General features: G+C 37.4%; 1 protein-coding gene across 7 annotated transcripts in view; it reads right to left on the bottom strand.

The window, feature by feature from the left end:
• The window catches only part of LOC138692931 (myosin-IIIb-like), a 519,118-nt gene that overhangs the window by 174,286 nt on the left and 332,720 nt on the right, over positions 1-12,112 (bottom strand). For all 7 annotated transcript variants that reach the window (XM_069816353.1, XM_069816334.1, XM_069816367.1 and 4 more), the window contains one exon: positions 1,090-1,265. In XM_069816353.1, the coding sequence (XP_069672454.1) occupies positions 1,090-1,265 (176 nt within the window). The remainder of the gene's footprint in view (positions 1-1,089; positions 1,266-12,112) is intronic.

Below are 12,112 nucleotides of genomic sequence, written 5' to 3' on the forward strand. Positions count from 1 at the left end.
AATTTTATGTTCTAAGCAAATATTTGTACTGTCTATTTAGATAGATAGATAGATAGATAGATAGATAGATAGATAGATAGATAGATAGATAGATAGATAGATAGATAGATAGATAGATAGATAGATAGATAGATAGATAGATAGATAGATAGATAGATAGATAGATAGATAGATAGATAGATAAAAAATCATTACTTTGTTAGTCGAGTGTGTGGTAAGTGGGTAATCAATTGTTTCACTAGTCGGTTGACTGGTTTGTTGATAATCTGGTTGGATAATTTGTTACTTGGTTGGTCGGTTGACTCGTTAGTTGTGTAACTGGCTCGTTAGTTCGTTGACTAGTCACTTAACCGACTGGATGATTTCTTACTCGGTTGGTTGCTTGATTGGATGACTGGTCGGTTTGTTTGTTAGTTGTGTGATCTTTTTAATTGAGTTGTAGGATAATTGGTTACTTTTTGGTTAGTTGGTTGACTGGTTAGTGAAGTGTTAGTTATATTTCTAATCGGTTGATTGGTTTCTGCCAGTTTTATTGGATAATTGGTTTCTTGGTTCGGTGGTTAGTCGATTGATTGAATGGTTGGTTGTGTAACTGTGGTTAGCTAGTTGGTTGGTAAGTTGACTGGTTGAACAACTGTTTACTTGGTTAGTCGATTGGTTGGTGGTTTCCGGTCGATTGCTGGACCAGTTAGTTCATTAGTTAGCTGGTTAACTGGCTGAATGCTGAATAATATTGTGTTGTTTAGTATTCCAATTGAGCACTATGAAACAGCAGTTTGAATTGTAGGAGAGTATACGTTACTTTCGGTTTAGCTGTTTCAAAGACTGTAGCATGGTTAGCATAGAAACGGGCGCTAAAACCTGTCTGGCCATTATTATTCTGTGGATATAAATCCACACTAGAATCCCCACTCTCTTTCACAGGAATTTTATCGTGTTATAAATCTATCGACATCGCCCGGGTTTGAACGCGTAAACTTCGGATTTAATGGTGAACGTAAGTCACGCGGAGACTACTTAGAAGGCAAACTTTCTTTATGTAACATACATTCAAATGTTGTCCACAATGAGTAGTTGAAGCAGACTGACCTCCATGGTGAACCAGAGCTGGTCTTCCTCCTGAGTGGGCCCTCGCCGCAGATAGAGGCCGTAGAAGGCGGGGATGTTGGGGTGCAGGCTGAGGTCGCGCAGCACCAGGTACTCCTCCTCAATCTCTTCGATGTTGTCCGCCACATTCTCCAGGATCTTCACGGCGACGCGGTGGCCTGCGTACAAGAGAACCGCGTCAGGAACGGAAGTAATTTCTTTCCTTTGGACAAAAATAATGCACTGTCATTGACGACTTAAGAAATAATTATTGCAATAGGAAAGAGAAAGACTAACCAGGTGGTATAATCTCTGAACAACGATGAACAATATGGTATTGCAATTTGATAGAAATACAAAACAAAGGGATGGAAACATTGTTTACGAAACAGTAGCGGTTAATTCGCAAGACAACAAATCATAATTGAAAACTTCAAATAAATAATGATCTAAGTGCAATTTTCGTGATAATTGTGCTTTTACTGGAATAACAAGATACCTGATCCTACTAATCGATAGTGATCGATAATCTGTTGGTGTAAATGTGGATTCTTTAGTTATTAACTTCCATGAATAGATGGCGAATATAACAGTCAGTGTTGCCGATCGTGTATAAATATGCCCGCATTATAGAATTCAATTTTTCATACCACTCTGATTGTAAAACAACATTGGTTTAACTGGAAACCGCTGATATTGTCAATTATGAGAAAAATTTATTCTTATTCTACATAATCATTTTCCCTGACACTTTTTTAACTGCCCAAATAATGGTGTCATCTATTGAGAACTACCGGAAATATTTCAGTGTTTATCAATTTGTTATATCTTTGGTTATGACTAATCCCGTGGTTAGAAAGTTCGTTTAGACGATTATAAAATCGTAGGTCACGTACCTCTGAACGTCAGTGTACCTAGCAATGTAATATAAAAAGAAGTGAAGTCCAGATTCGTTCCTTTATCATTTTATAAGGTGTTCATAGATGGCGGTACGTATATGCGCCAATAATTTCAATGTACGTTGTGACTCACTTTTCTTTTGCGGACTTCTGAAAAAAGAACTAAGGATGAGACTAGTGAAGTGCTCTGTGTGAGTGTAGCATTGTGTGGGGCGGAAACATGGACATTACGACGAAGTGAAGAAAAGCGATTTGAAGCATTTCAAACGTGGATATGGAAAAGAATGGAACGTGTGAAGTGGACAGACAGAATGAGAAATGAGTTGGAAAGAGTGAGTGAAGAAAGAATAATGCTGAAACTCAGAGAAGAGAAAAAGGAATTGGCTGGGTCACTGGTTGAGAAGAAACTGCCTACTGAAGGATGCACTGTAAGGAATGGTGAACAGGAGAAGAGTTCGGGGCAGAAGAAGATATCAGTTCATAGACGACATTAATGATGGAAATGCGAGCAAATTAGCAGTGTTGGACAAGTTGGACTGTAAAGAGGGAAAATTTTCAAGAGTTTCTCTGGGTTAGCGTGATGTACTCCGAGTGAAAATGGCACAAAAGCGAATCCATGAGTTCATCAAGGAGGCAAGGAGAACCAGGAGAAAATTAAGGCTTGAAGACTGTACTAAGAGCATTGAAAGGGAGGGTACAACATATGCAGCTTGAGCATTTAAGTGGTGACTGTAAGTAGTAATCCATTTTGAATTTTCTTTCTCATTTTCCCTAAACTTTTCTTTTTGTGAACGGGAAACATGATAACTCAAAAAGTTCTTGTTCAATTTGCAAAAAAATTTGCACACAAGTCCTTTATTGTGAGTTCTATGGGATGAACCGCCACAATCACATTTGCATAGAAAATAAGTTTATTTCAGCTGAAAATTTAATTTGCAATTTTAAAATTTCAGATAATATAAAATTAAAAATATATATATAAAAATCATGAGACCTTTTCTAAATCTCAAAATGGGTCATTCTGCAGCTTATAATGCTACATGCAAGGGGAAAAAGTTAAGCTGATTAACTTTAACCGTTTTTGTAAAATCGTGTTTCCCATAAATGCATCAAAACAGAAAAGTAAAAAAGTACATTAGTTTCTGTTGGCTTCAATATTGGAGAAATTTAAATTCTTTATATATACCATACTGAAGAATAAAGTCTAAACTTTTAGTATACACAATTTCATCCAATTGTGTATATTGGTTTTGAAATTATCAGTGTTTAACTGAAAAGAAGGCTAAAACATCCTATAGCTATATATAATCCCCCATAAGATATATGGTTCATATATGGAGACGAAGAGAAAGGCAGAAGATAGGAAAGATTAGAGAATGCTGGGTTCCCTTGGGCAGAACACTATGATTGAATTCCTCGAAAGTTTAAAAATGACACTTAGAGCTTTATTTACTCCAAGTCTTCAATTATGTACAGTCTTAGAAACAATTGATGGCGCGACTCTTGGTGGTGAAAAAGTTTTTATCGCACTACTTATTTATGCTAGATTATTTTTCCTGGCATTTGTTCTAGCTACATAGGGACGACATACAATAAAACAGAACGAATCTTATTACCTCAACTAGTGGTTCGCTTGTGGACCTGGATGCTCGTCCTCTGATCATGCGCAGTGCCTCCTTTCTGGGACTTTGAAAATATATGTGCACCATCAATTATTTCTAGGACTGTACGTAAATGCAAGGCACGGAAAGTTCAGTAACTAACGTGTCACAGAGGGACATTAGAGGCTTCGCGTTTCCTACTTCCCGTTCTAGTCTTGCTTCCAACTTTTTACCGTCACTGATTGCACGGTCTTCTTGTCACACAATTTTTTTTTACCGATCTTCAATGAAATTACGGCCAAGCCGTCAATGTTATGCAACAAATCAAAGTTGATATTTGCTCTAAAAAATTTCGCAATATCAGTCTCTAACGTCTCCCGTTTTCCTGGAATACGCATAGCAAAATTCAATCAAAAATTATAATTTTCTCAATAACCGTTCACAAAAGAGTACAAAGATATGACACGTTTTTGTATAACTCACTGCCCTGATTCTTCTCTAAAAAGATCCGTTTTTAGTTCCCTTCGACTGTGTATCTTTCTACTATTTTTCTTTTAGCCCAAGTTTGTTATCTAACAACAAGGGTTTCTTTCTCAGACGAGTCCCTCCATTGCATCTTATAAGTTTCTGATTCTTCTTTTTGTCCCTCGTCATCATCATTATCGAAAATAACCCCCCCCCCCTCCATTATTCGTAATGAACGCGATCTTGTGATACATTACTTCTCTCAGTACACTAAAACAAGTCAGAGGAACATAATTTCTTCTCCCATCCCGTGAAATGACCTCTCTCTGGTCCAAATCTCTAATTACCACTGCTGAATGTTGTTTACACAAGACTTCGTTAGCCCAGCGGCTCCGCTAGTTTACGTACTACGAAGATCGGTGTAGGCCGTGCTAACTGGAGCATGGCTTGAAGAGGTCTGCGATTGTTCTCTGTCAGGCTGTCATGGTAACAGATTCTACGCATTCCGCGATGAGTTTGATCCGCCTTTTCATAACTGTTCCACTGGAACGCGGAAAAGTGACCAGTCCTTGTTTCCGAAGCAGACACAGTCGGCGGCGTCAACTAGCTTTTGTCACATTCAAAACGGAATCGGGGTAGACAGAGATGTCGTTTATTTGCGACGAATTCCCAAACTCCATTCTCCAGATCAGCTCGAAAACAGACAAAGGCAAACAACAAAAGTGAAGTTAGCGGCTAAACGACCGCACGTGCGAGTTTGGAGTAGGCCTACCCAAAAACTTCAGCACGACTGCAAAAAAATTAATATAGGCCTACCGCTAACCTATAATAATAATAATAATAATAATAATAATAATAATAATAATAATAATAATAATGCTGATAGTAATAAGGTAACGTCTATTTGATATACCGACAATTAAAGCGTAAAGCTATATTTTATACAGAGTGAAAAAAAAAATGGAATATTGCTTACAACTCTTAATTTGAATTTTTATTAAAAATGTTAAGTAACATTCAGGGTCAGCGACATACATGAAATTCGACTGAAATATGCACTAAAAAGTACAGTGAAACCTCTATATTTAGACACTGTATGTTATACATCTCATTATATTGAACGTATTTTCTTGGAACCGAACAAAGATGTAACAAAGTCAACTATATTTAACGACAGAAATAAAAGTAAAGTTAATATAATGAAAATGTAATTATGGTTACTATTTTTAATGTATTCCCTATAATTACTGACTTTATTTTATGACTGATGTGTTACTCTGTGTTTCTAGCTTGTTGTAACTGTCGTAAAATTAAGTTTATATTTATCTTATTCACAACATTGACAGAAGAAAAATGTAAAAAAAAAAGTATTTAGCCTATATTATGTTATCTCTATTTGGTTGAAAACTTCAATCCTAATACACTCAGTAAAATATAAAAAAAAATATATATATATATAATTAAAAAGCAACGTTAACAAAGGTACTCTTTATCATCTACCCTGTTCAACATCTACTTGGAGGATGAAATGAAGAAATGTTATCAGAACGTGAAGAGGTGATAGTAGGAGGAAGAACAATAAAGTTCATAAGATTTGCTGATGACATGGTGTTATTAGCAGAAGAGGAGACGATGCTAAGGGATATGCTACTGGAGCTAAATGACAGGTGTGAGCAATATGGGATGAAAACAAATGCAAACAAGACGAAGACCATGGTTATCGGAAGAAAATTAAAAGAATGGTAAAAGTGCCAATTCGAAATGGCGCAGTAGACAAAGTGGACAGCTTCAAATATTTGGAGTAACTATATAAGCAGTAACATAAATTGCTGGAGGCTAACAATGGCAAAGAAAGCTTGTAATAGAAAAAGAAGCATCTTCTGGGGACCTATGGAAAAAAAAAACTAGGAAGAGATTAATGAAGTGCTTTGTTTGGAGTGTGGCATTGTGTGGGACAGAAACATGGACATTACGACAAAATGAAGAGAAAGAACTAGAAGCATTGAAATGTAGATATGGAGAAGAATGGAGAGTGTGAAATGGAATAAACGAAGCTGTGCTAGAATAGTCGGTGAAGAAAGAATGATGGATGCTAAAATTGATCAGGAAGAAGAAAAGGAATTGGCTAGGTTACTGGCTGAGAAGAAACTGCGTATTGAAGGATGCACTGTAGAGATGAACAAAACTAACTGCCGCTCTCGCTCGCTATTCGTTGCATTTGTCTTTCTAGTCTCGTCTCGTCATTCTCGTGCGCTTCGAGTCTCGCTCATCATTCTCGAAATAGCATTTGGTCGACGTGGAAAGATTTCGTAACTTTGAATAACATACATCATTAAAATAAATAACATTAGAGATGTTTAAATGATACAAAAAGAGAAAACAAAACATTATCTTAGTTATCAAAATGTTCTGGTTCTATTATAGGCCTATGATATTACCTATGGTTATATAAATAGAAAAAGAAACAATTCTCAAATAAATTTGCATTTGTAAGAAACATAAAACATAACGTTAATATCTTTTTACTTGAGATTGCACACTTGATCTCAAATATATGAAAAGAAAATTCCTAGCCTTTTAATAAGGGCCTAGTAATTAAATAAAGACTGGGGAACGGATTAACACTGAAAGGTAGAGATGATGTTTCAAATAGGCTACTTGATTGTTTATACATATATAACAGTTGCCAAAGTAGATAAAAGTTCAGTCAGGCATAAACAACTGTGGCGATTCAAGACTGCTTGACGTTCGGGACTTCGGGAGTGATCAATCTCGGCGTCTCGAAACACTCACAAGCAGTATTTACGTCAACGACGCAACGTATACAATTTTGTCGTGCGGGTTTTCGGTTTTGCGGGCGCTGATAGTCTTGGCTTCTCGATCGTCGTTCATCTTGCACTGGAAGGAGTGGTGAACGGAAGAAACATTTGGGACAAAAGAAGATATCAGATGATTGTATTAAGATACATGGGTCATATACGGATTCAAAGAGGAAGGCAGAAAGATTGGAGAATGCTGAGTTTGCAGCGAAAGACCTGCCCTTAGACAGAACACTATGGATTGATGAACTTAGGTACAGTCTTAAGTCACACTTACTTTAAGTTACGTACATTTTCTGTATTATTACTTTGAGTCTACAGTATATTAGAATCCAAGACTGGTTATACGAGACCTGAGTACAGGTCCCAGCATTATAAACCAACAACACAGACGTTCGTCAGAACTCATATTAGTTCCCTGACCTCAGTGCGGTCAGCAAGAGGGAGAAGCTTGTATATAGTAAGGATCACGTAAGAGTAGTTCCTAAAAGGCTAATTTGGCCGTCTCTTCAGTGTTGCCAACTAATACCAGATATCACCAAAGAGGGTAAAATCACAATGCTACGTACTAAATATAATAATAATAATACTTACTTACTGGCTTTTAAGGAACCCGGAGGTTCATTGCCGCCCTCACATAAGCCCGCCATCGGTCCCTATCCTGAGCAAGATGAATCCAGTCTCTATCATCATATCCCACCTCCCTCAAATCTATTTTAATATTATCTTCCCATCTACGTCTCGGCCTCCCCAAAGGTCTTTTCCCCTCTGGCCTCCCAACTAACACTCTATATGCATTTCTGGATTCGCCCATACGTGCTACATGCCCTGCTCATCTCAAACGTCTGGATTTAATGTTCCTAATTATGTCAGGTGAAGGATACAATGCGTGCAGCTCTGCGTTGTGTAACTTTCTCCATTCTCCTGTAACTTCATCCCTCTTAGCCCCAAATATTTTCCTAAGAACCTTATTCTCAAAAACCCTCAATCTCTGTTCCTCTCTCAAAGTGAGAGTCCAAGTTTCACAGCCACAGAGAACAACCGGTAATATAACTGTTTTATAAATTCTAACTTTCAGATTTTTTGACAGCAGACTAGAGGACAAAAGCTTCTCAACTGAATAATAGCAGGCATTTCCCATATTTATTCTGCGCTTAATTTCCTCCCGAGTAATAATAATAATAATAATAATAATAATAATAATAATAATAATAATATAGTGTTAACAATAACAATGTCTTGCTTATTTACCACATCTCATCTTTACGTTGTGAGGTGTTTCCTAAATGGTTCAATAATTTATTTATGAAAAAATATAGTTTCTTCCTGAACTTCTCGCATATTATGTTGGTAATTAGGTTAGTATGATCTAATATTACAATTTATTTTGTCAGGCAACATGAAATTTATTGCTTTGACTAAAGAGTTTACGATTCATGAGACCTAACCTAAAAATGTATTTACTTACTTGCATTTTCAATAGTTTGCTTTACTGTAAACCGAAATCATTGCTGCCAAAATAAGTTAGAAAATAACTGCCAGTTGTAATATTTGTCAGTACCCGAAATTTGAAACTAAGTTGGTAAAAGAAAATTCAACCTGAGAGCTAGAAAATCACTATAATCCACTAGCATATGTAGTAATAGTGGAAAAATGGTTAGGTTTCACCCTTAGGGTATGAAGTAAGCTGATCCGGACTGTATTCAGAGAGGCTGAAACATGTGGCTGGGATTCTTGCCGGTTTAAGCTATCGAAGAAAAACTGGGCGACATTCATTACAATAGCAGAGGCCAGGGATATAAATATTCCACTGGGCCCGCTATCTTGAAGAAAGTTAGGACCCGTCACAGACACGGATACGGCATCGGCTGTAGTTTGTCCTCTTTCGTGATGAAGATGCGTGAGCATCATCGTATGCTAAACGCTTGCATGAATCAATGCACGCACAGCCTCGACGTAGAAAGTTCCTGCAAATTTTATTAGATTGAAGATAAGGCATTCTTCAGTACAGCATTTGAACATTAAAACCACTGGAATGCAAGCTAATTGCTAACATATCTTGATACGGACAAGAGACCTTCCTGAACTCTGCTGTAAGTGCAACATTATTTGACAGCGCGTCGAAGGCAAGTGAGTCTCTTGTGGTGCAATCGAAGTCAATGATAAACAGACAAAGGAACCGTGAGGTTCACTGCCGCCCTCACATAAGCCCGCTATCGATCCCTATCTTCAGCAAGATTAATCCAGTCCCTACCACCATATCCCGCCTCCCTCAAATCTATTTTAATATTATCCTCCCATGTACGTCTCGGCCTCTCCAAAGATCTTTTTCCCCCCTCAAGTCTCCCAACTAATACTCTATATGGGCTATTCCATCTCAAATCGACCGAAATACAGTAGTGTGCAAATTAATCCGAACACGACATATTTTTACATTTTCTGTCATTGTTGGCCTCACAGCTGCTCATACCGCTTTAATTGACATATGTAGTACGTGTAATTCCATTGTTGAAGGTCTGTCGTTATTATTTGTTTTATAATATGTGACATTTTGCCTGTCGTCTTGTACTTATAAGCATTTCAGTTGTGTTGAAGACGTCTTAATACTGCAATCCTGTGTACATTCTGTCGTCTTCACAAATGGATACAACTCCACGAAAACGGTCTAAAATTATAACATTAGCAGAGCATTCTTCTGTGACACAGAGGCAAATTGCTGCAGAATGTGACATCAGTTTGGCTACTGTTAATTCGATCATAAAACGATACAGGAAGACTGGATCCATCACACCCCAGAAAAAAGGAAACTGTGGCCGGAAAAGGAAGACTTCGCCTGCAGATGATCGTTTAATTGTCAGGAAAAGTAAATTAAATCCTAGACTAACTGCTGTCGACTTAACCCGCGAGTTAATGGTTACCACTGGGGCGAATATTCACGTCACAACAGTGCGGCGTAGGCTTTTGGAAGCTGGACGAAGGGATCGTAAGCCTATTAAGAAGCAACTGGTAACCCCTGTTATGTGCAAAAAACGCTTAATGTGGGCAAAATTACATCAACACTGGACAGTGAATGACTGGAAGAATGTACTTTTTTCCGATGAGTCTCATTTCGAGGTCCACGGCCACCGTGTTTCTTACGTACGGAAAGGAGTAACAGCAGCTCATCTCCAACAAGCACCCAAATACCTCCCTAAAGTAATGTTTTGGGGTTGTTTTACACATGAAGGGCCTGGAGCATTAATACCTATCAAGGGAATGATGAATTCTGACAAATATATTCACTTATTGGAAACCAGAATCGTACCTCAGCTGCAAAAATCATTTCCGGATGGCAGAGGTGTGTTCCAACAAGACCTGGCACCATGCCATACGTCTCGAAAAACTACAGAATTCAACAAGAAGAATATTCAGGTACTCCCCTGGCCAGGCAACTCACCCGACATCAACCCCATCGAGAACTTGTGGTCAATTTGCAAAAGAAGAATGCAAAAAATGGATTGTTCTGCAAAGGAGAAGATGATTTCTGCCCTCATTGGTGTATGGTTTCGCGATGAAGAAATGAAGAATATTTGTGGGAAATTAGTGGATTCCATGCCAAATCGTCTCAGAACTGTTATTAGGAACAAGGGAGGCCACATAGATTACTGAGGTATGTATTAGATCCTTTTTTTTTATCCCGTTTGAGTGTTTTTGCATAAGTAATTACGTTGTTCGGATTAATTTGCACGCTACTGTACAGAGAAAACTGACCTTGCAATTTTTAAATACAAAGAAACTTTTTCTGTCCGTAGACAACTATGATACAATGCTTTGTGTAAAGTTTGAGGCATCAGAACTTCATAGTGTTTAAATTAAAAACATTTTAATTTATCGTATTTTCATAAAATTAGCAACTTTAAACTGTTGTGGCTCCGAAACCCTTTCACCCAATGATTAAAATCATGGTTTATTTTTATGCTGAAAAGTTAAAGTATATATTGACATGTAAACAGTTTTTCTTACTTTTTATGGAAATGGAGAAATTTAGATTTTTCTTAATTAAGACACCTTTGCCCAAGAAAAAATATTTTTAAAATATATGGTTAGATTCCGCAAATAAACACGTATTTTTACTGGTGCACCGTTGATAAGAAAGTATTGAAAATATCAAATAATGAAAATAAATAGTACTCGATTAAACTAACCAGCTGACTGTGAGGCGGGAGCTAGCCGAGGCAAGCAAGACCAGGAGACATAAACACGTGATGTTTCGTCTAGTAGCGCATAGTTGGGCTAGCTTTATCACAAGTTTTCATAAACACAGGAGTAAAATGACGCCCAACGCTCGCTTATCTTTCATCTCTCGGCCAGTGCGTGCTGTGTTGCGCCTTTCAAGTCTAGGCGTGTGAAAATAATTTATTTAATACCCCCGAAACTTATTGCCGTGACACTAAGCAAACAATGCCAAATCCCTCTTAATAATGCAAGGTTTTTTCTCAATTTTTTTTACATTTTTACAAATGGGCAAAAAGCCTAAAAGTAAGTAAAATCAGATTATCTGTCTCTCTGTATACAATAGAAATAAGGATTACTTCTTATCATAACCTACCAAATGTAAGCTTCAAAATGAGCTCTCGTTCAGTGTTCTGCAGTAAATGGTTCCAGAGTTCTGAGCGCTGAAAGAGGCTTATTTTTCTAAAATACGCTAAATTTGTCGCTCAACAATACGAAAACCGTTTGACTTTCGATAGTATATTTTTGCAAATGCACTCTCCTCAGCACCTTGTATAAATAGGGAAAAAATTAGAGTATAAAAAAATGCGAGGTTGTTTACTGATCGATTTCATATGGAATAGCCCATATGCATTTATAGATTCACCCATACGTGCTACATGCCTTGTCTGTCTCAAACGTCTGGATTTAATGTTCCTAATTATGTTAAGTGAAGAATACAATGAGTGCAGTTCTGCATTGTGCAACTTTCTCTATTCTCCTGTAACTTCATCCCTCTTAGCCCCAAATATTTTGCTAAGCACCTTATTCTCGAACACTCTTTACCTCTATTACTCTCTCAAAGTGAGAGTCCAAGTTACACCAACCATACAGAACAACCGGTAATATAACTGTATTATAAATTCTAACTTTCAGCTTTTTCGACAACAGACTGGATGATAAAAGCTTCTCAACCGAATAATAACAGGCATTTCCCATATTTATTCTGTATTTATCCTCTCGAGTGTCATTTATATTTCTCACCGTTGCG

This window comes from Periplaneta americana, chromosome 2 (assembly GCF_040183065.1).
Source record: "Periplaneta americana isolate PAMFEO1 chromosome 2, P.americana_PAMFEO1_priV1, whole genome shotgun sequence".
Taxonomy (NCBI): Eukaryota; Metazoa; Arthropoda; class Insecta; order Blattodea; family Blattidae; genus Periplaneta; species Periplaneta americana.